Genomic DNA, 25,038 nt, shown 5'->3' on the forward strand with positions numbered 1-25,038 from the left:
GACAAAGCTACATTTTTACTTTATTATATTGGGTTTTCAGTTGGGTGGAATTTGTATAAGACCATTAAATACATTTCCAATAGAGAGGAGAAATTCTTAAGTGCTTTGCTACAACACCAATTTATTAGTACATTGAACACTTTAAAAACACAAGATTTTGAGATGGACAATGCTACGAAGCAGTCTTCTGGCTCCTTTCAATGGCCATTCGCTCCAGTCTCTCTGTGTAAAAGCCATTGAAGTCCAGCCTAGAAAAAAATCTCATTATTCATAGCACCTTCAAAACTGAATTTAAATGAGGATTGTCTAAGCTCTTTGATAGTAAGAGATTTCAAAAGCTTGTGCTACACATTTTATTATCACTATTAAAAGGATAGTTCACCCAAAAAACTGAAAATTCTGTCATTAATTATTCATCCTCATGTCATTCCAACCCTGTAAGATTTCGTTCATCTTTGGAATGCAAATGAAGATCTTTTTGATGAAATCTGAGAGCATTCTGTAACTATTGAAAGCTACACAACTACCACTTTGGATGGATGTCATTTTGAATAATGTGAATAAAAGCCTAAATTAAATCTGTTCATCATATAAAGCCATCATGCAGAAAATTTAGAATAAACATATGGTTTAGTTTTACGATCTCTTAATGAACTTGTGTCAAAGTGTCATTTGTGTAGCTGTCAATGGAGGGACAGAAAGCTCTAAGATTTGATCAAAAAAGATCTTCATTTGTGTCCTGAAGATGAATGAAAGTCTTACGGGCTTGGAATGACATGTGGGCGAGTAATTAATGACTGAATTTTCATTTTTAGGTGAATTATCCCTTTAAGACCAGGTTAAATCAGTAGCAACTAAGCACTAATACATGTAAGATTTACTGAAAGGTTCCTTCCACAACCCACCTGTAGATGATGTTGATCATGCTGTGTTCACAGTCATTGGTGCTGTAAATGCTGAGCTTATCCAAAAGATCCAGCAATAAGGTGCTGAAGTTACTGTCAAACTTGCTGATGGTCACCTCAAACCCTGAGTCAGACTGGAGGGCATCCACATACTCAGCTAAGAACTGAGATAAAGACAAATAGATAACATTTAAAAAAAAAAGATTCATTTGTTTGTGGTTTATTATATTTTGGAAGATTACGGTGTAAAAAAAAGCTTTTTTATTTTCGGTATTGTAGAATTACTGATTGCCAGTGACTCACTTTAGTGGTCAGTCTTTTTTTCTCTGCCTCGTCTGTCCGTTCAGCCTTCATCTCGCTGTCTATCCTCATGCTCTGAGTGAACCGCTGCAAAACAATCAACATGAACTCTCCAGCATCATCCTACCATTGAAGAATAAACTATATAATCAAAAATATATATAAAAAAAGGTTATACTAGAAGATCTACATTCTAAATATGTACACTACCCTTCAAAAGTTTGGGGTCAGTAAGATTATTATTATTATTTAAAAAATAAATTAATACTTTTTTTTTTTTACTTTACTGACAGTAAAGACATTTATAATGTTACAAAAGATTTATATTTTTCTACAAGTAAAAATTATTTGAACTAAATCTGCAATTTCTATTCAGCATATAAAAAAAATGTATTATGGTTTCCACAAAAAAATTAAGCAGTACAATTATTTTAAACATTGCTAATAATAGCAATGTTTTTGAGCACCAAATCATCTTATTAGAAAGATTTCTGAAGGATCGTGTGACACTGAAGACTGTGATGATGCTGAAAATTCAGCTTTGCATCACAGGAAGACATTACATTTTAAAATGTATTAAATAGAAAACAATTGTTTTAAATTGTAAAGATAATATTTACTGTACTTTTGATCAAATGCAGCCATGGCAGGCATCAGAGACTTTCAAAAACATTTAAATAAATCTTACTGACTGCAAACATTTGAATGGTATCCAGTATATTTGCTAACAGGTTTTTAATGCTTTTAGTTCTTTCTCCATAATGTCTGTGTTTTTACCTGCATGCAGTTGGTGAACATGACACAGACAGACATGAGCTTGGAGAAGATCCGAAGCAGCTCAGGATTGGTGAGCATACAGTCCTTCAAACAGTTATCCAGGAAACTGGTGTGATGACACAGCACGTCGTCAATGTTGGAGGCCTAAAAAAGACAGGTGATTTAAGCACACACTGTGAATTCATTTTTAATGAATTATTTATTATAAATCTCTTTCTAAACATATATAAATCTAGACAGACAGATTGACTCACAGACTTCAAGTTGTTCTCCATGATGTGCCACGTGGGCTCCATAACCTCAAACATCATGTAGTACTGAATGTTCTGAACAAAGTTGAGCATCCGTTGTCTTAATGCAAAGGCAGCAGCAAACCTACAATCAACAAGAGCTACTTAATAAGATATGCTTACTTGAAGATGCACAGACTAAAACTAAAAGTCCAAGACAAAAACTAAATGTATGTAGTCTCACCACTTAGCAGAGTGAAGTGAATATTGCTTAGCTGTTTTATTGCTGATCCACACATTACAGAGCAGCCTCTCCACATGCTTGCAGTAGAACATGTGCCTGAAGAGCATCTGGTATCTTGTCAGGGCTTTCCTGTACAACAGAGCATTGTTTTTAAGGAGTAGTTCATTGTAAAGTTTCAGTCACAATGTGTAAATAGTGTTGCAATGTATTAAGCACAGCTCACACAGAAGTCACTTTCAAATACAAGCAGCTTTCTGTTGTGCAACCTTACTTGAACCTACTGAAACATCTACGTAGGGATATATTTTGCCCTCACTGGATAAATGTACATGGGAATGTGCATTTCCAATTTGAAACATTTCCGATCGCATAGTGTGTAATGTGCGAAATTTCTGATCCCATGGATTCTTATCGCTGACTGGATTTCCCCCAGCAATAATTCGCCAAACAACAGTAAATGTGACCACAATTTAATTGCATGGAATATATGTTTGGAACAACATGTGAAGGGTAAATGATGACAAAAAAGTTCCTTTAAGAGGCACAGGGCCACAGCAACAATCACAAGCTGAAGCTACTTGAAATGAAAGCTATCCAGCCATATAGGAAAACTGTACCTGTTGATTATGAGTGAAAGTGGCCACTTGACGATGTAGTCGAAGGAGAAAGCCTCCAGGCCGCTAAGTGACACCTCTGTGGGCTCTGCATTAATGATGGCTTTCTCTTGTTTGGTATCTATAGCAAGGACACGTAACAGCTGGGTGATCACATCATGGGGCATCAGGTCAATCTGGAAGAGAACAATTGTCTTAAGTAAACAATGAACTGTTGCCTATTTTTCGGCACTTGCACGTCATTTTCCATTCGTTAAGAAGAATCTCAACCATCCCTGCAAATAATACAACCATTTAGATGGGTGAAAATAGCCACTTTCATACACGAAATGTGTTAAATTGGCAGATGTTATTTACTTTTTCCTTTGGATTTTTTTCTGTTTTCTTGTAGGGCAGCATGATTTGTGGTGGAATTTTCTGATAAATTTATGATTTTTATTATCACCAAGTAAAAATATAAATTAAAACGAAATTATACAATATTACTACTGTAACATTTAGTTCACAGTAAAACAAAATAAAAAAAAGTATTTAAGAAAAATAGTATAATAACAATTTTGACATAACTGTAAAATTACAAAACTAATATTTATGGCTGTCTTAATTTCTTAATTTTCAAACATTAAACATCACCAACTTTTATTTTGATGGACAACCGTACAGAGGCCTAAGATGCTCAAAACACCCGCGGATAATGAGCTGCTCATGTATAAGAACGCAGTGCCACGCTTTACTCTGAAACACACAACGCATATATATTTATTTTATTAAATGGCAGCCTTTGCAATTTGATAATTGCACTAAGCCAGGGTTCCTCAAATCTTGCCCCTCCAACCCTGAACAAACACACCTGAGCAAATGAATCAAGGTCTTCAGGATCACTAGAAATCACAGGTAGGCGAGTTTGATCAGGGTTTGAGCAGAACTCTGCAGGGCTGCGTTTCCCAAAAGCATCGTAAGTATAAGAAATTTGTAAAAAACAATCTTACGACTGATCTTTATATTACGGTCTGTTCCCCAAAAGCATCATAACTTAAGTAGCACTTGAAAATCATCGTAGATCTACGAGTGCTCTGGAGTTATCGTAAATCCGAAAGTGCATCGTAAGAAGACAGAGTTATGAGGTAACCTTCAGGACAACCGGCACATTACACCTTTAACTTTATTCAAGAGCAATGTGATTATAATATAAGGTTTTGATTGTACTTTATTGTACACTTTATTACTTGTTTTTGTTTAAATGAATGTACAAATGAAATCATTAAAAAGGGCATAAAATAAAAAAAATAGAAATAATTTAATCTAATAATTTTAATCTAAATGAAATGAATGAACAAAAACATTAATAAAAGATGTAATATGCCTCAAAGACTGGGAAAAATGGGGATGAACTAAAAAAAAAACCTGTCAATGACTTGCTGACGTGCACAAAAACCAGCCATGTAGTGGGAATTTCTTGGTTAGCCATCATGTGGTCCCATGCCATCTTTGTCCTCCTCCTCCTCCACCACCTCTTCATCTTCCTCCCTGTTAAGTAAGGACACTCTCAAATGTCCTGACTACAACTACAAACATTCTCAAACTGCTGAGGTGTTGTTGCTGCAGTCTGGGCAACAGAAGTTGGAGGCTGAGGCCTGGGAGGGTTGTTTGGAGGACTAGGAGATGGCAGACGAAACTGATAGTTCCTCTGAACATGAAGGACCTGACTCAGACTCAGGTTGAGTTACCCCTACTCCTCCATGGATGTCAATACCACGAAAAATACCATCTGAAGCACTTATGCCAAGTATTGACAAGGCCTTTTCTTCCTCTGCTGTGAGAAGGAGGGACTCATTGGGCTCACCACCTGTTTTATTAAATGTTGTCCTCTGCAGCGACCTTTTCCTTTTAGCAAGGCTGGCAAAGTCCTGCCACTTCTTCCTGACCTCCTTCCCTGATATTTTAATGCCCCTAGTTGCAGTCAGTTTTGTAGCAATATCCTCCCAGATTTTTTGTTTTTGTTTATTTGTATAACTGCCCTTAAACCTGCTGAAAATAATATGTTGTATAGCTCCACCTCCTCTAAAATGATATTAATATCCTCTTTTTGAAAAATTTCTTTTCTTGGTTTTTCTGGTTCAGCCATTTTGCTGGTGTCTCTACCCATAAGTTTGTGCTTTTATAGATTCTTGGCCTCGTAGAAAATGCACATCAGATTAAAACAATTAGGCTAAACATTTCAAAATACAAGCATGTGCTACAATTACTAGCCATTCTACAAGGTGACATTTCAGCACTTGACATGTGGACAGCGACTCTTGATTAGCACTTAAAGCACAGCTGCGTGCGATCGTGCTAAGTGCGTTTTTGTGAAAGGCATGTGAAATGAAGACGAACGTTCGTAACGTCGCTCGTAGAAAATGCTCGTAAGTCCTAAGGTCCATCGTTATCTGGAAACGCAGCCCAGGGCAGTGGCCCTTCAGGACTGGATTTGAGGAACCCTGCACTAAGCTATATCACGATTTCGGTTTTATTTTGATTAATCGAGCAGCTGTAGTTTTTTTGTGTCGGGCCCATAGACTGTAAAAAAATATGGACTTTGTGTTCATGACGTCACCCGTAGGTTTCTGTAGAGCATTTTTGAAGCCCAAAGTAGGCAGGGCTGGCGTCGCCATCTTGGCAGCGCGTCACTCCCGGATAACCGAAAATGGGCAAAGAGACTGGATTAGCTGAGGTGACGTGACGGCTAACAGCAGAAAAACGGCTAGTAGTGACACCAGCGGCAATCTTTAGGCTAAAAGATTAAACTCAACTACAATTTGCTGTTCATTTGGATTTCTACTGCCAAAAGCAAAGACGCTCATCACCTGATATTTACAATGTTATGTAGAACGCACAAACTGACAACATATGTATTACAAAGTGCTAATTTCGAAGTAATAGTTGAGAACACGGATGAGCATTCAACCTTTAAATCGTCTTTGAAGGGGTCTGTGTTGGCAGTGCTCATCCTCAGGGCCAGCTCCAGCAGAGCCTCCAACCGAGGAGGAATGATGTCATCAACCTGCTTCTTCAGTTCCTCCTCCGTCAGATCCATAAAATGAACGAAAAAGTCTCCTTTATCCATTAAGAAGTAATGCTTGATTGACCTGCACCACAAATGTAAGAAATAAGGTGATAATGAGATATTCATTACACAACCATTAAACAATACCAAATAATCGGTTTCTCATATAAGAGAATACTTTGGTTTTTGCACGTATACATGTTTCTCAACTGGTGGGTCATGACCTAAAAGTGAGTTGCAAGACCAATTTGAGTGGCTTGCAGAGTGTGTAGTCCAAAAAAAAAAATAATAATTCTTAATGTTTTACTGCAGCGAGGCTTTTATTTTGAAAGATAGAAAAACTCCTGATTTAGTATCTGCTGTCAGATGAGATGTTGTAAAGCTATATGTTGTTGTCATTATTTTAAAATTATTTTTTGTAACTGTTCATGTTAGTAGTGTGTATTTACAATAGTAACAGTAGTTTCCATAAGCTTAACCCATAATTCCACCTTATTTTTACTTTGTATTATTTGTATTATGTATTATTTTCACAAGTGTACTTGTGCGTGTGTTGACCATTTTTCAAAAAATAAATAATATTGGTTCAAATTCCTAAGAAATTTGAGTCACTCAATGACCATGGGAAAATGTGTGGTATGTACTACGTACTGTACGTGCACAGCCTGATTTTTCTAACTGCTCTAAACGCGCGCAGCTTGCATGTGTACCGTGACATTTTTTTGCACTAATTAGTTTGTTTCTAATTAGTCACAAAAGAAGCAGAGCAAACAACAACCAACTACTGGAGATGGCAACAACAATCGATGCCAGCGTTGACAACGTGTGCAGGATTTCAGGGATACCCACAACAATTTCAAACCTTTACGTTTTACCTCAGGCGTGAAACAAGCTCCTTTTCCTCCATCAGGAAGTCAAGCAGAACCTTGCTGGCATAGTAATATGCTTTTTCAATCTGCTCCACATATGCTCTCTCTTTAAGTGTGTAGAGAACCTCTTTAGCATCTGGACAGGTAACGTCACGGCCGCACTCTCGCACAACATTCAGATACTTGCCTGAAATTAGAAAGAAGTTAGGACTGTTCATCAAAAAATGCATTTAGTCACTTTTCAGAAATGCCTGAAAAAATGCCTCACCTGTGTTTAATATCTTATCTGCCATTTTCTGAAGGAATGATGGGATCCTGTGCTGGACGATAGTGTATCTCTGATCCCAGTATTTGTCATTATAATCCTCCTGAATCTTCTCTTTTTGCAGCTCATGCTCCTCAACCATGAATTCACTATAAAACCAAAATATAGAAAATGTGATGACGTTTATTTCACTTAATTTAATGTGGTACAATGTGGTCCAATCATGTTTTTTCATGGTCAGCAAAATTCTGAATTTAAGAATTGGCTGCCTTTCAAGCCACGAGTATGAATTTGATTTGAATTCCCCAAGAGCTACAGCATGCTGAATTGGAATTTAAATGGGATGACAGGAAGCATTAAAACTAATTATAGTTAATAACAAATATATAATACAATATTATAATATAATATAAACTGGAGCATTCTGAAGTTACCCGATACATGAAATATAAATTAAATACAAATTTCAATAGGTGGCATTTCATAACATATCTTACTAATGTCCACTAATATTTCTGGGAATACTAAATGGACGCTTTTCACAGACTGTGATGACGTGTTTTCAGAGTTATTAACATCATAAATCCAGCAAAGGTTTTTTTTATATTTTGATTTTTTTAAGAATATAATGTACATTTATAACACAATACTTTGTGTTATTTTACCTAGGCATTACATTTCAGCAAGTTTGTCATCTCAAAATCACAGAAACACTATAATGGATTTTTTTTCTTTTGCTTTTAAAGCAAATGGGAATGCAAAAATATATATATTTGTTGTAGTTTCTATTCACCACTAAAAAAAGTCCACCTAACTATGATAAGTTCTGCTTCTGAGAACCCCAGAAATGTGAAAAGGGTCCATATTGTGTATAACATGTTTATTGGTAATTCATACTAATAAGTGAAATGCATTAACAACCACCACCCTTACAGCAGTAACACATTAAATTCAAAATGCAATTGGAATTCTGCATCCTTTGGAACCTCAATTCAAATTCAGAAACTGTAATTTAAAAGGTGTTCTCAATAGAGTTATAAATATCTAAAAACCCTGTTGGTCAGGGGGTCACATTGTACCTGTATGGGTCTTTAATAATGCCCCTATAGATCCACTTCTCAAGTATTTCAAAGTAGGGGACGCTGGCTGCTTTAGTCAGATAGAGGCAGAGCTCTTGAGCCTGGCTGTCTCCGGTGTAATTGAATGTGCGATCGTGAAGCAGGCTGAGGGTCGAGCCACCCATACATTCACCCTTGTCAACAGAGGTGGCTGCATTAAAGAGACCAGGGAGAAAGAACATTAACATGAGCATGTCATCAATGCTATTTATTTACTTATGTTGGCCATCTATCTATTAACCCTATTAAGCACTTTCAGAATGGTCAGTCGGTGCGCTCAACTCATAAAAATTTTTTTTACGTCAGTTTAATATAATTTAAGTTGAAATGACTTATACAGCCAAGTTGATTGTACAACTTGTACAGTGTATTATGTAAAGGATATTTATAATGCTAAGAATTTGCTAACAATATTGTAATGACATTATATAGCAACATGCTAAGACGTCCAAGCAACATGCAAGCAAATGTTAAACCATTCTAGCAACATCCTAAAACAAGTTACCACCATGCTAAAAAAACATGTTAGAAACATGTTAAAACAATGTTAAAACATACTAGAAACATACTATCAATATTCTAAAACATGGTAGGAACATACTAGCAACATCCTAAAACATGCTACCACCATGCTAAATCATGTTAGATTTTTGTATGCCTAGCCATCAAACTTTATTTGAAACTTTTCAGATAAGGCTTTGTCAAGCCAACATCAAAGTTTGTCCTGACCAGAATGCTGTTGCATAAAGTAATGAATTAAGAATGAACATGAAAAATATATTAAGACAATTTACAAATGAACTCATTACTCCTGTTGGCACATCCAAAATGCTGAGCGCTGCTCTTTTAACAGTAACCACACATGTTGAAAGCTTTACCAATGGAGGCCAGGATTTCCATGGTCCGCATGGTGGGCTGTATGTAGAACCAGAGCTTCTGCAGGGAGAGCGTGCCCTGTCCGTGGAGATGCTCCAGCTGTGTCACCAGGATGAGGTATTCCTTCATCAGAGTCCTCATGGCTGCAGTCAGAGCGTGATTCACCTGACCGTACTCAAACGATGACTTCTCCTCTGTGAAGCTGGCCATGGATTATGCAAATGATTAGTGTGAGCAAGCCATGCAAAATTTGATCATGAAATATCAAATTTCTTTTCAGAGAATAATTTCACTGGGGCCCTGACATTTTTAACAAATCTGGTTTATCATTAGTGTAAACACATGACTAATATATCTATTAACCGTAATATCGTTCACAGACCGTGTGATAGTGGAGTAACAAGATGCGACCGGCAATATTCGGTTGACCAGCTCTTTGACGGACATGTCGAGGGAAGGATCTACTATGAAGGAGCGGCTCTGTCTGCCAAGCACAGGCTGAGCTGTGATGTCTCTCCCATCCACACCAATCAGCACGAAAAGCAGGTCCTCAACCAGAGCTTGCTCCTGTGCAGCCAGTGGCATTGTACCTGAAATTAAACTTGTTAAAGTCACCATGAAATCAATTCAATTTGAAAATTCTTATTTTTTATATATAATATTACAGTGTTTATTATAAATGATTTATCCGAGCACATCTTTATTTCTTTTTTTTTTAATTCATGTGCCTTTTTAATCAAAAACATAAATTTCCCCTCCTCATGCAACAATATCTCTTCTCTGATGACACGTGCACTCCCACATAGGCAGGACAATAAACCCTGAACGGAAAGTCACTCAACGGAAAATAAAATTGTATTCACCTCTGAAAATATAAATGAGGCGAACACTGTTATCTTTAACGTGTGCATTTTCTGAGGAAACTGTGTGAACATGTTTTATACCCGTTTTATTGAACCTGTCTTAAAGTGCCCCTATTGTGTACCTATATACTACCAGATGATATTCAGAGTGTTATATAGCCGTTTGTGAATGTAAAATGTCTGCAAAGTTTCAAAGATCAAAGTGCCTGATAAATGGAGTTAACTTTCTTAAATGAGTCGTCAGAAATTCCATTCCTACTTCTTGCACAAATCTATAAAGGTTTGTAACAAATTTGCATAATGCCAGCCTAAGCCTATGGTCTTCATCGGCTGCTCACGAACAACGTCTACTTTGACCCGTCCTCAAACACTGTATTTGTAGCTGAGGCCCGGAAGAGATTGGTTTATGTCATTGACATGTCGAGAAGACACTGTTTTCTGCATTGCGAATGCAAATCCACTTTACTTGACGGTAAAACCGATGTCATCGTTACTGTTTGTATAACTGCGTATATACAAGTGGTGAGGAAGCCTCCGGAGCTGAAATTCAGATATGATAATGGGTGTTTCTTTTACAACACACGCTATAAGCTGTAGTAGACCAATCACAACACATTGGGCCATCTGACCAATCAAAGCAGAGTGGGCTCTCAGAAAGGAGGCGCTTAAAGAGACCGAATCCTTGATCAAACCATTTCAGACACTGTGAGAAAAAATGGCGCTGAAATGTATATTATGAGAAAATTAAAGTGTTTTTTGATCTTGGATTCCTGTAAACATATTGAACAATCAAAATTTGCAGGAAGATAGTGGGGACTGATTAAGTAATATTGCACAAATATGAAATAAGGGTAAGTACTGAATTTCAACTTCTCCTCTCCAGCCGAGATTTAAACTTTCTTAATGTAAATCAAATAGACTGAAACTTTTTTTTTTGTTGCATGTCGCTGTATATGGATTTACTAGGTGTCTACAAAGCAAATTGCCCTCAAGAACAATAATGTAAAGAAATTAGCAAATCAAAATGATCCAATCAATTCCAGATTGACTAAATCAAGTCCTGCCCTAAATTATTTTTACTCAAGAAGCTGTTTCACTTAATCATCACAAAGGGGAATAAAAAAAATCACAAGTTCTGTTTCATGCTGTCTTAAACAATTCAGTTGCATCTATAACCAGACTTGGTATATACTGTTTCTTCTGTGATACTGAAGTTCAAGTGAAATCAAAAGTGTCCATATTATCCATAATCTCTAATCAACATCTGTAACAATTCCCTATTCATCTAGGGCTCTAATTTTGGAAAGGCCTGTCACATACCAACAGCCACCACGGGATCTCCCACAGGGGTGGGGCTAGTGATGAAATCCCCAATCAGTGCAGGCCGGTCATACACCCAGTTTGGAAACACAGGGTTCGGCTGAGTGGGGTTCTTCTTATTGTGCCTGTCTCTCAGCATTTTACGGATGACTTCAGAAGACTGTGCAGGAAAACAAAGCCATCGTTACTTGTACAGAGTACAGAAGTGCAATGTACAGAAGTGCAATGTACAGAATTAATGGACATCAATATCATCTTTGCGTTTCGTCATAATACCTGCGGCACACTGGAGCTGGCTGTGACATTTCCCAGCTTTTTCCGCAATTCCTCCAGTTCTTGCATGGACATTTTGCTGCTGGTTGCAGGAATGCTGTACGACGTGGTGGTGCTGGATGCTGCATTTGCAGACATTTCTGATCTTTCTTTGGCATTCTGCTGCAGGAACTTCAAAGTCTGAAGAGTCGAAGCAGTCATGGCTTAGAAAAAATGTCTAGATCACAATTCCACAATACCCCAACATCAAAAGAAAAAGCCTGGTTTTAAGTCCTAACTTTCTAAGACTAGTCTTACAAGTTTGTCATACATTTTTTTCTTTAAGACTGTTCATAACTTTTTAACCTTGACCAACTGCTAATGGGTCATACTACATTTTAAAGGGATAGTTCACCTAAAACTGAAAATTCTGTCATTAATTACCTACCCTCATGTCGTTCCAAACGCGTAAGATATTTTTAATCCGTTTCCCCTTTGTTGACAGCTATGCAACTACCACTTTGATGCTTCAAAAAGTTGAGTGGTCCAAATTTTCTGGAGAGACTCCATCAATTTATATGATTAAGAGATTTAATTAAGGCTTTTATTCACATTTAAACATTGATCAGGTTGGTGTTTTTGTATTAATGTTTTTATTTTTTTATGTCTGTTTTTTTGTGTGTGGTTTTTATTATATTATTAGCTTTTATATTATTTTTCATATTGATTGTTTGTCTTTGGTGTTGTGAAAAATTCAATAAATAAATCATATATAAAAAAATTAAAAAAAACATTGATCAGCGAACATAAACAGTAGCTCAATCAAAACTGCTTGGCGCGCGAGAACAAACCTCATTGGTTCTTGCTGAAGCTCAAACGCGTAATACTAGAATGAATCTAATTGGTTCTTGCACGTCAAGCGAACATGCTTGAGCTTCCGTTTACCACAACTGATGTGTAAGTTGATTAATTATATGTGAATAAAAGCATAAATTCAATCTCTTCAGTCTCTTTAAGAAATTTGGACTAAACCACTCAATTCATATGGATTAGTTCTACGATCTCTTTATGAACTTTTTGAAGCATCAAAGTGGTAGTTGTGTAGCTGTCTATGGAGGAACATAAAGCTCTCAGATTTTATCAAAAAGATCTTCATTTGTGTTGTGAAGATAAACAAAGGTCTTATGGTTTTGGAACGACATGAGGGTGAGTTATTTATGACAGAATTTTCATTTTTGGGTTTAACTATCCCTTTAAGACACTGTCTAACATGGCTATGTTTATGCAACTGGCAGGGGTGTGAAGTAACGAATTACAAATACTCACGTTACTGTAATTAAGTAGTTTTTTTCAGAAATTGTACTTTTTTGAGTAGTTTAAAATTTTTGTAATTTTACTTTTACTTGAGTACATTTTAAGTGATGTATCGGTACTTTTTCTCCGCTATTTTCCTTCTGTTTGTGGTCGTTACTCGTTACATGCTTGTTTTAAATGTATTTTATTTTTATCCATCAACGTGATTGGATTGAGTAAGCGGTCTCGTGACTGTCATCAAATCAAATTAAGCATAGACAACTTTAACCGCCTATTCCTGCTGTTACTCGTGGCTGCTGTGGAGGTCCATTCTTCACGCATCAATCCAGATATCAATCCTCTAATAAGGTACATTTCACATTTCTGCTTAATATGATATTTATATAGGCTGGCCTGTCTACAGGGCCTAACATTTGGTCTGAGGTTGGGGGTATTGCGTGACGAGTTCATAATGCGGTGAATTCCCGCTCCCATTTACTTCACAATCACATTATAGAGCGACGCACGTCACGATCTGTGCACTGCCGCGTCTCGCGCTCGCCATGCCACCAGATTCAGAATCAGTGCACTCTATGAACCATGGCGTTAACTTGAACTGCATTTCTGTCAGTGCGTGACTACAGCTCGTTAATAAACACGTTTTGTGATTGATCCATTACAATCCGTCTTCATTTGGCAAGTGCACTTGCGCAAAAACATTTTTCATGTTGAACTTTTTTTTTTGTGTGTGTGTGGATGCTGCTGATAAAACAGCTTCACCGAGACTACAAAGAGACATGCATTTGTGTGTGTGTGTGTGTGTGTGTGTGTGTGTGTTTGTTTGTTTCTTTTGTAAAAGTTTCCTGGATATAACTTCCCTATTTAATGCACAATTTTCCTTACAAATTATATTATCAGCATTACAATGTGAGTAAATGTAGCCGTGTAAAATGTAAGGGATGATGCCACCCTTCTAGAACAATGTGCATTTACATTTAAATTGTAGCATATTTAATATCATGGAATTAAAGTGTGTAATTAGTGTTAGCTCACTATCTTAGCCTTTTTCAGTGCATTAGGTGAGGTAATCTGATAATATTAGTGATTCTCATTTATCAAAACACTAACATTGATACCGTTTTGGAGAGAAATTGGGTATTTTTTAATCTCTCTATTTGATGCATTTTAAAAAGATGGATGATAGATATTCTTCAATCTTTCTAACAAAGAACAAAATATAATGTGAATTACAGTATGTACAATTTTTTTTAATTTATAAATTGTAGTGCACAGTGTTTATTTTAAGGGGTAGAATCCGCAGCTCAGTACTCACTACTCACTACTCATGAGTACTTTTAAATAAGCTACTTTTTTACTCTTACTCAAGTGAGTTTTTTGGACAAGTACTTTTTACTCTACTCACACTACATTTTTTGGAATGTAATGCTACTTTTACTTGAGTATGTTTTTTCAGTACTCTTTCCACCACTGGCAACTGGCCGCTGATTTTTTTGTTTCGAAATTTTCATGACAATTAAAGTCACCATGAAATCAAAATGGACAATTATTGTTTGCTTTTTTATGGAATATTGCAGTATTTACTATAAATGACATATTCATAGTCGCATCATTACTTTTTAAAAATCATGTGTCCTCGTAATCTTTGATCAAAATAACTTCCACTTCCTCTTACAGCATCATCTCTTCTCTTCTCTGATGATGTGTTTACTGGCATGAGGGCAGAACAACCTGTCACTCAAAAGATCACAGCAAACAACAACCATCCAACGATTTGATTAAATTCCTGATGAACAAAAGCAGGTCCCGCCTAACATTTTTTGTTCTTCAAGAAGCCGTTAGATATCCATCCCAATAGGGAAGAAAAGACAACCGTAACTTCTGTTTCATGCTGACTTTAAGTACATTTTCCCTCCAAATTCTAATTTCCATATTGTTTATGGATGTTTTACTTTTGAAGTTTTATTTTTGTAAGCCCAGTATGTGATTTTTATTACTGTAATACTGTTATTATATGGTTATTACAGTAAAACTGAATACAATCCATTTTTAGTTTAAATAAGCATACATTGATGGCAGGACAACAGATTCCACCATGCTTAATTAAAATAACATACCATCATTTATTAGCATTACTGTAATGTCAATTTTGATAATTGTCAGTAGAATAATGTAAAAAATAGTAATTGAATTGGTCCTAAAATAGGTTTCATCTGGCAAAATATTATTTATTATTTTGTGTTTGAGGGTAACGTTAAATCATGTGACCTAGGCTATACATATTCTTGACAAGTTTTTGGAAGATTCAAATATTTTTGTTTAGAAATTAATAATGAGTTTCATTAAACATACCTCTTTATCCTCAGTGAGTTTGGAAAGCAGATACACCAGTGGATCAAGGTTGCGTGCATTCTTTGACTTCAATTCATCATGTTTCCTCAAGAAGTCTTCAGGTGTTTTGGAGTGTTCTGCCATTTTGACCTGTAAGAAAATGTGAATTAGCCTAGTAGTGCGTTCAGAAAACGTGTAACGGGAGATAAAACACGTTCACCTTAGCACTGTGTGCAGAGACTGTAGTGGTCACATATCCAGTCCTGTTCTTCTGCAGTAAATCAATGTAAACCTCAGCACCATCTCCCCCGCGGACATTAAGGAGTCCGAGAAGTTCATTAACATCATGATGAATTCTGAATTCACTCATGACTTCAGATGAAATCAGAACCTGAAATCAGAAATAGACACACGTGAGAAACGAGAGCAAGCTCAATGAATGAATGAATGAATACATTAGTTAACGTTACCCAAACAACACAACGTGAACGTTAGATCTAGATCATCGAATTTGCTGATGGTATTTATAAACAGCTAGCAATCTAACTATACATGCATAAACAAAACATTTTGTTTACCTATAAAGATACCCTTTGTTATTTTACCTAGTAGTTGTCTAATTAGTCCTTCTGAATAACACGTATCATTTGTTGATCAGACAGTAGCGTAACTGACAACACAATAATAATAGGAAGGCGGAAACTGTGTGAATTTGTAAAATTCCGCCAAAAGACTTTATATTTCAAAATAAAGGTCCTTTACTTGTTATCCACCTGGTAAAATAAAACAGAATGTATTTTTTGTTTACAGGTATATATTTTTTAAATGTTCGATTTTTACAATCAGTATAACATGTATTAAAATACATAATATGTTAAATGTAAATGTTATTAATATTTAAAAAAAACATGGGTGTGGCCTTTTCCTATGATCCTAATAATAAAAGTTATGGAACTCATTACCTGCATCTATTTGGAATGCTGCTTTTGTGGATTATTTAAGAACCTTCTTAAGACATCTTTTTAGTAAAGCTTTTCATTTATAATTTATTAATGTGTATTTTTTGATATTATGTTTTTTTCCCTTGTTTGATTTATTTTGTTCTGTACATGTTGTAGCGCTTTGAGTTTTAGAAAGGTGCATTACAAATAAAATGTATTATTATTATGATTGTTGTCAACATTATTTTAAAATATCCACGATTACTTGTTTAATTTGTTTAATTTAATTACTTGTACAATATGTTTGCGTAGATGTTTATATTTACAGCATTAATATAATAATACACATAATAAAACATTTCAGATGATGATAATAATAACAAATATTATTGTTGTTGTTTTATATAATAATAACAATATAATAATAATATGCTACTCTAATACTTGCTTCATATTACAGTAGCATATTACACTTGAATTTTACAGAATACAGTAAATATACACTTTATACAGATACATATCACACAAACACATATACATACATGCCGTGTATCTATAGTCTTGTCTTTTTCTTTTACTGTATATCGCAATAACATTGTACTGTAATTTGTTGAAAGACCAACAGCAGAAGCGCAACTGTGAATCCTGTACAGTCTTTTGCAATTAGTATCCTATACAGTAATGTGTCAATTTGTACTGTTAAAATTTATATATGCCATGCAGAAAAAGTGCAGTCTTGTGCTTTTCAATCATCAAAATCATAGCCATACCATACATCTGAAAACACTGACAGCGACAATGTGGTTAAACATTTTGAACAATGACACAAGGACTTATCATTCTGATGGCACTGATATGTTCATTGATGTAAACTCACCTGCAAATGAAAGCGACTGAGAAAAACTGTATTCATGGGCAAAAATTTCTGATTTGTAACAGAATTCTTCTGTCAGAATAGGCATTTAAAAAAAAACGAATAAATTGTGTTAAGGTTTTTTTTGGAATGACAAATTAATTATTGTTATTGTTTCTTTTATTTAATTTATTAATTTGTTCTCATTTTGCACTCCGGTGTTAAAAGAATGCAGATGTTTCAGGCCAGAAGATTACTCATGTCAATGATTCTCTATAATGTCTAGCCCAGTACTTGAGCACAGCTTGCCAGGATGATAAACACAATAATTGACTCACCACTAAAGGCATTACCTTGTGAAAAAAGTGTCATCTCACCAATCTAATCCAAATGTCTTTTGGCACTTTCAAATGGATCCTTTGAAGAATAATGTGTGAAAGAAGCAGGCTGTGAATAAAAAATAGAGACGGTGCCATTCCCAAGCCACAAATAATCTCGAAACTGTCAGTGGATGGTGAAAGAACTGAAGTGCTGTTGTTAGTTTATAGTTCGAGGTCACTAGCCTGGGAAATGAGACCATCTGCAGAGATGAAACCTGAGCACTCAAGACTTATTAAACAAATTGATGCATTTCAATTTCACATGACCCTTTTGACTGCTGATGATTGTGCTGCTCAAGAGTATTGGATTAAATGAATGACTCTGCTTGACATATGATTAGGTTCTTGACATTGTGTAGCATAAAGATGCATGACAAAATTTTTCTTATTTGTTGAGGGACAGTTTTGCATCCATGTTCTGCACCTGCATCACAGTCAGCACAGACCTCAGCTTCAGTCATTGGTCTGGTCTGTGACTTGGACTATGGATTACTTACCTGTCTACTCCTATGGTCTACTCAGTACTCACCCGAGATGTTAATCTTCTGTGATTTCTCCAAGTTCCTCTATTCCTTGTTCCCTTGTTTTTTCTCCATCTTCAGCATCCCTCTAGAGTTCCCGCTATCCTGTAAGACAAACGCATTATCAATCTAATGGCAACCAAAAGATGTGTGTATTTGGATACACGATAAACCTGAATAATTTGGCAAAACTCAAAAATATTTAGATAATCAGTTACATCAATTTTTTTAAGTTAAGAAATTTAGTTTAAGTAAGCATAACTTGCAGATTTTTATTTTGCACTCATATATTTTAATTGCTCTTAACTTGAAATATTTGAGTAAACTAATTCGTACATTTAACTTAAAATGAGCATGCAATCTAAATTTAAATATTTTTAGTTGTAGAAACTTGGCTAGCTTTAACTTGCTTATTCAATAAATGCTACCTTGCTAATTGGTAACACAATGCTTTTAACATATATCTGTTCTCAAACTGAGCTCGTGCTCCACTCGTCACCTTGATTTTAACCCTACAAAAACAAAAAAACAGAAACTTTTTTAAACATAGCAAATCATTAAACACTACTGAATATCCCCTTAACATTAATCTTGCACCAAAAACATTATATAACACTTAATTTTAGCATTTACATTTACTCTCCCTTTTGAGTGTCATGGCAAAGCATACTGGGAAATAGAAATCCCAACCCAGTTTCAGTTAAATTTCAGTTTGTCTAAATTAAAAGAAACAAATTCATGAAGCTCAAAACAATTCAGGTTACTTAAAATGTGTCATTTTTGTGAACGCAAAAGAAAAAGAAAGTTCTAAATATTAAAAAAAGTTAATTTGATTGAACTAATTTGTTTAATTTGAGTTGGCTTTACTCAAACCAGTTAATTATTTTTAACTGTATATTGTTTACTGACCAATCGAAGTAACATCCTTTCTCAACTCATGTAAACAAAGACTGGAATTATACTTGCACTGCACATTGTTTGTGGTTTATACCCTGTTTTGGGCACTGTTCAATACAAGCTTTGAGGTTTTAATCATCCATCTCTCTCTCTCTTGGGTCTGATATCTCAATGCCAAAGTGATTGAGAAAAACTGTACATTTAATTCTTGAGCCTAGACCTGCTTCTTTACAAAATGTCATAAGATTTGATGTTATTCCCTCATGTTGCATGTAGTAAATGCTGCTTTTCATAACAAAAATGGATAAATGACAGGAAAATGCAATATATCAGTTAAATATGAAATTTTTGAATATGAAACAAGTTACATTTAACATGTCATTTAGGCAGTGGAAAGGATTGATAAAAACACTATTTGTAAAGGATGACACTTTAGCAGATAGCAAAAGATCATCTCTGTCACCATCAGAGGCGGACAGAGTACACTTTATTACTTGAGTAAAAGTACAGATACCCCTTGCTAAATTTTACTCAAGTACAAGTAAAAGTACTACAGTCAGATGTCTACTTAAGTATAGTACTGAAGTACTTGTTTTTAAAAGTACTTGAGTATCAAGAGTACATTTTCTAAATATTGCATCACTACTGCCACGGTGCTTACATTTATGTACAGAAACGTCCTACATGGAGTTATGAAAAATGTGAATGTTAATACCTTGGAGAATGTAAAAGGAATTGAAAGTAAAATCAAGTCGTTTTCATCTTTTTACCATGTTGCTTTATTCAACATTTAAGAAATTTCAGAAAATTCAGAAAATTGAAATAGTCTGGCGAGGTGGGGCCACGGGTTGGCACATTCCCGGGATGGACCTGCTGCGTCTTCATCCATTGTTTCGTCTCTTATCTAAATCTGACCATGGAGTTGACTTGGGCGGAAAGCTGAAGGTGATTGCTGATAGGCTGTCCCAATCAGTGGCGCCTCCACAATCCAATCATGTTTGAGAGGGAAACAACAAATTAAGGGGTTTCCGAGATTTTTCTTTTTTCCTTTTTTTTTTTAGAAGTAACGGGTACTCACGGTTATAGATAGAAATGTAGCGGAGTAAAGAGTACAATATTTGCCTCTCAAATGTACTTGAGTAAAGTCATGAGTACTCCCCAAAAATGATACTCGAGTAAAGTACAGATCCCTCAAAATTGTACTTAAGTACTGTACTCAAGTAAATGTACTCCGTTACTGTCCGGCTCTGGTCACCATTAAATGCAATGAGCTTATTGAGTGGAGGACAAACTACGCCACTGCAGTGCATTTAGATCGGGAATTGCTTTATGATGTAGGGAAAGTAATAAATATGTGGGCGAAATCAATTTGTTCTGTCAGATGTGATGGAAATTGTAAGATGAATCTGTTTGCAAGAGAGTGACGCTCAAATCACATCATGTGCCTTCCTACCTCACTCAAGAAATGGTCTTTTAGTGTCTGATATAATGAACAAATCATTATTAGTTCTCAAATTAGTCATGCTGTAGGCTGAAGCTGACATGTCATTGATGTGAATAAGTGAATAAAAACACTTTGACAGCAGGCCTGTTATGTAAGTCACTGCTGCCTGGTAGATTGGAACACAATGTGTTAGTTTTGAGGTGTGAAGAAATAAGGCTTTTTTTGTTCATAAATATCAAAGGCAATTACGGCAAATGTTCATTTTTTATTTTATCACCCATTCAAAGTATCATATATATAAAATGTAATAATAGGCATAAAAACACAATAGAAACAAATTTATTTAAGAAAATAAGGTGGCCTCGGCTGGCTTATTGCTTTTATAAATGGTGGCAACAGCAATAAGATAAGACACAAATGTTGAAAAGATAATTACATTAATTCATAATGAACGATTCTTCTGCCAAGTGAAATAGCTCATTAGCCTCTACATGTGGCTGTATATAGCAACAGCATCGAACATGACTAATGCAATCAGATATTATAGACGGAACTAATAATTTTAGAATGTTTTAACATTATAAATGTGCTGTAAATATATCGTACCTGCAAAATCACTGTAAAAAGTGACAAGCATTTGATTGAACTGATTTGATGATATGTTTAATATACCAATTCTGTAATTTGATATAATCTGTTTACTGACAAAGCATTAAGTAGGCCTAAATATAAATAGAACTGCTTGTGTGTGAATCTGAAAACATTTTAGTCAGGATTGGTAGATGATGTCTGGAATATGTGTTCATGACTGAAAATACATCTTCATGATCTTGTTTATCATACATCTCTTGGTTAGTAACTGTCAGATGTGAGAAAGAGAAAGCGAGAGAGATTTTTTTGTGTGTGTTCCCATAATTCTTCCTGTATGCGGCTATTTGCCTTTAAAGGTGCGAACCAGAATCACACACTAAAAATATTCCATTTATTATTTATTTGCTAAATAAGGGCTTTTACGTTTTATTGTCTGTATATACAATGCTACTTATACTTGCTATATAATAACTCTTATCTACAAATAATATTTTGGGCATATTTAGAATTATAAAAAACATTTTATTTCATATCTCCATGTGTTCAGATAGACAGACGTGACACTGCTGACAGACCCAGTTAAGTTAACGAGTTAAGTTGCACTTCTCTAATAGATAGATAGATAGATAGATAGATAGATAGATAGATAGATAGATAGATAGATAGATAGATAGATAGATAGATAGATAGATAGATATTTCGTTTGGTGAATCATCGCTCTTTTATCATATTCCTGAGGGGGTGGGGGCGTTATGGAGATCCTCAATAATCGGATGGTCAGATGAAATGGCACACAGAGGAAACATGAACTCCTCGAGCATTTACAGCACATTCGGACGCTTGTTCCCTAACAACTTTTCTCTTTGGGGGCATCTCCAGAAAAACTGGACTACCCATGATTTGGCGCCGTTTTCCATCGACTTTCTGTTTGCGGGACATGAACCAGACACTATAGTTTTAATGGTGATGTATGTGCTGTCATTCGTGACCGGGCTGGTGGGGAATATAATGGCTCTGTGGGTCCTGACGCGCCGGAGGAATCGCTTGTCTGGAGTGTCAGCCACCAGGAGACTCCTGGTCAACCTGGCAGTGTGCGACATGATGGTGGTGTGCGTCTGCATGCCGGTTAATTTAGGACTTCAGGTGTACAACGCCTGGGTGTTTGGAGAGTTTCTGTGTCGAGCTGTGCCGTTCGTTCAAGCGGTATCAGTCTCTGCCAGTGTTCTGAGTCTGGCAGCGATCAGTTTGAACAGATACTACAGCGTCCACAGTCCCCTGCACGCCAGATCTTTCTTTACGACCAGCAGAATGATATGCATGATAGCTGTGGTGTGGATCGTATCTTCTGCACTATGTTTGCCGTTGTTTTTCATGAACACGACTAAGACGCTTTCCCTACTAGACGGGCTGCATACAGTGACTGTGTGCGTGGAGAGCTGGTCTAAAATCAAACTGCGCCAGGGTTACAACTTTTTGCTCTTCTGCGCTTTGTATGGATTCCCGGTGGTCTTTAACCTGGTCATTTGCTTTTTGACCGGTTGGAAATTGAGTAGAGGGGGCACATCATCAATATCAGATCCCAACCAGCTCGCGCAAACCTCTTCAAGATCGCGCCTGAAAACGCGCAAGAGGATCGCCAAAATGGTCTTTGCGCTCGTGTTGCTGTTCACGTTCTCCTGGCTGCCACTTTATGCCGTGGACATCTGGATCGACTCCAACATTCCCAGCTCTCCTGATCGAAACGACGAGCTGAGCAACGTTGAACATCATTGGATTCTCCAGAGCAGACCCTTTGCGCAATGGCTGGGTCTAACCAACTCATCCCTCAACCCTCTTTGCTACTGCTTCATCGGAAACTTGTACAGATCGGCCAAAAGGTTCCGAGAGAGCTACAGAGAGAAGATTTCATCTGTCATGAGTTTGACCGATAGGTCTTCAATAAGAAATTCTGCCTCTAAAATCCAGCAGCGCAACTCTGGCTCATCTGGGAGATTTTCTTCAGAAACAAGGAGCTATACTGTTTTCAGACTGACCAGAAGTAAAAGCGTGTCTGCAACGACTGTTTGTGAGAGTATTTAACTGGGGGAGAAGGAGAATGTAATAGAGACAGACTTGAAACAATCACGGAAATATGAAAAGGGCGATGCTTTATAATAACTTTCATTGATACGTAATTAACAAACATCATGGGATGCGTAATAGAGTAGGCTACTTAATGTAGCCCTACATTTCAATAGGTATATATATATATATATATATATATATATATATATATATATATATATATATATATATATATATATATATATATATATATATATATATATAGGCCTATATATATATATATTTTTTTTTTAAGTTGTTTAACTGTTTGAATAGCGAACAAAAGTCTGATACCTATGAACATGCTATTTATTATTTGCATTATTTAAATTATTTTCAGCATTACAATTTGAGTTAAAAGTCGAACTAAAAAAGGAGTAATACCAGTTATTGATCAAAATTATTATAAAGTGTTACTGTGAACTATAGGCTATATCTATCTTGGCTATTTTGTCGTTTTCTTTTGTAAATATTTTCTGTTAAATAAACGAAACCCAGATTTGTTTGAAAATAGTCAATATGAGTGGAAAATTGCAAACCCAGAATGTGTGGCTCAAGCCCGGATTAATGGTACCGCTGAGGGGCTTTAGCCCTGACGTGTGGTTGTCTGTTATTCCAGCCCCTCCCCACCAGAAATCTAAAAATCACATTCCCACTGTTATACATTTTGATCACTGCGCCACATTTACAGTCTTTCTGAAGATACAAAAAATTAGCTTTATAGCTCATATATTTGGTAGGCAGAACAGTTCAACACTCTTAAAAATAAAGGTTCTTTACTGGCATATATCGTAGATCCATGACGTCATTTCAGTTCACCATGCGTTTTCCCCCACAGAACATTCTCAGAACTTTGGCTCTTTTTTCAGGAACATTAATGTAACGTTCGTTAAAAGTTATCTGGTGTTTCATAATGCTCACAAAACGTTAGCACAAAAACATTACGTTTTTTCAACAGTTACATTCCCATAATGTTTGCAGAATGATAAAATGTAATGTTTCCTTAACATTTGTAATATTTTTTTCAAACATTTAGAAAACGTCCAGACAACATATAGAATGTTTTCATAATGTAATGGGAACCACAGGAAAACTTTCTTAGAACATTTTTTAAAAACATATATTTTTGTTAGCTGGGTTGTAGTTAAAAATGTTCTTTAAAATATTCTAAAATCGAATTAAAAAATTATTATTTTTATAGGAACTACTCACTGAAAGGTTATTTGGGGAACCAAAAATGATTCTTCTATGGTATTGCTATGAAAACCCCCTTTTGGAACCTTTATTAGAAATCTAAAATGAACCATAATGATGTTGTTTCAGTGTTTGCCATTACATAAGCTAAACTTTGAGGGAAAAAAATTAATCTGTTGATGAGTAATGGAAAGGTAATTACCCTCTTCCATAGTACTGTGTAGATGATCATCTGTTGCCACTAAGATGGAGCACAGACAGTGAATAATAACCCAGTAATTTTGACAAACAGATCTCTTTAATTTTCTGTGCAATTTAACTGATTTTGCATTAATCAGGACAAATGGCATTTTAAGATTATCCTTAAGCCCAATGGATTTTCTGTGCATGAAGATGTGATCTTCTGTGCAAGCATGCTGGCTGTATTCAGAAATAATAATTAACGCAGCTTTGCATCATTAACTGAAAACCGACTGCATAATTTGCTTAAATGAATCCAGGCAAGATACATCAATAGATCAGAATATATGAGTGCTGATTGTTGTAAATGTGAGATAAGCATCACTTTAGGTGCTGATGCTGTTTTAAATACCTCAATAAGCCTTGTAATGCTCTGCATTCAACTCATTTTATTGTTTTCGAGACAAGACTTAGCATTTAATTTTCAATTAAACAGTAAAATGATGGTGTTGCCAGTATAATATTGGGTCTTTTAAGCTTAAAATACACATACATCAACAATAGGAGAAATATAATAGTCTCTCTTGATATCTCTACCTTGTAAAATAGAAAA

At 35.7% G+C, this 25,038-nt stretch overlaps 2 protein-coding genes across 3 annotated transcripts; one reads left to right on the top strand and one right to left on the bottom strand.

Annotated features, from left to right (window-relative positions):
• Window positions 1-3: 3 nt before the first annotated feature.
• tubgcp2 (tubulin gamma complex component 2) lies at window positions 4-16,053 on the bottom strand. Of its 2 annotated transcripts, none has more exons than XM_077206002.1 (18): window positions 15,927-16,053; window positions 15,542-15,712; window positions 15,343-15,471; window positions 11,704-11,880; window positions 11,428-11,587; window positions 9,627-9,834; window positions 9,247-9,446; window positions 8,330-8,519; window positions 7,254-7,399; window positions 6,992-7,172; window positions 6,018-6,198; window positions 3,074-3,246; window positions 2,457-2,585; window positions 2,237-2,357; window positions 1,983-2,126; window positions 1,209-1,292; window positions 906-1,069; window positions 4-248 (listed from the first exon to the last, which is right to left on the bottom strand). In XM_077206002.1, the coding sequence occupies exons 2-18, from the start codon at window positions 15,689-15,691 to the stop codon at window positions 173-175; spliced, it is 2,613 nt and encodes an 870-aa protein (XP_077062117.1). In that variant the 5' UTR covers window positions 15,692-15,712; window positions 15,927-16,053; the 3' UTR covers window positions 4-172. The 2 variants fall into 2 exon arrangements, with proteins under 2 accessions (XP_077062117.1, XP_077062118.1); XM_077206003.1 differs by having other exon boundaries at window positions 15,900-16,030.
• Window positions 16,054-21,752: 5,699 nt separating this feature from the next.
• Window positions 21,753-23,027, top strand: LOC143714527 (galanin receptor 2a). Its single transcript, XM_077205760.1, has one exon. The coding sequence runs from the start codon at window positions 21,753-21,755 to the stop codon at window positions 23,025-23,027; it is 1,275 nt and encodes a 424-aa protein (XP_077061875.1).
• The last annotated feature ends 2,011 nt before the right edge of the window (window positions 23,028-25,038 follow it).

The sequence above is a fragment of the Siphateles boraxobius genome, unplaced genomic scaffold (assembly GCF_051911475.1).
Source record: "Siphateles boraxobius isolate OS27281-9 unplaced genomic scaffold, OSU_SipBor_1 55, whole genome shotgun sequence".
NCBI classification, from domain to species: domain Eukaryota; kingdom Metazoa; phylum Chordata; class Actinopteri; order Cypriniformes; family Leuciscidae; genus Siphateles; species Siphateles boraxobius.

What these genes read in the sequence shown, in the direction of transcription:
- tubgcp2 (XM_077206002.1), bottom strand. Translation starts at nt 15,691, where the DNA reads ATGAGTGAATTCAGAATTCATCATGATGTTAATGAACTTCTCGGACTC. An exon ending in TGTTACTCCACTATCACACG is followed by an intron (nt 9,447 to 9,626) that starts GTCTGTGAACGA and finishes ATCCATGGCCAG; the next exon opens with CTTCACAGAGGAGAAGTCAT. An exon ending in CTTTCACTCATAATCAACAG is followed by an intron (nt 2,586 to 3,073) that starts GTACAGTTTTCC and finishes TCTGTTGTACAG; the next exon opens with GAAAGCCCTGACAAGATACC.
- LOC143714527 (XM_077205760.1), top strand. Translation starts at nt 21,753, where the DNA reads ATGAACTCCTCGAGCATTTACAGCACATTCGGACGCTTGTTCCCTAAC.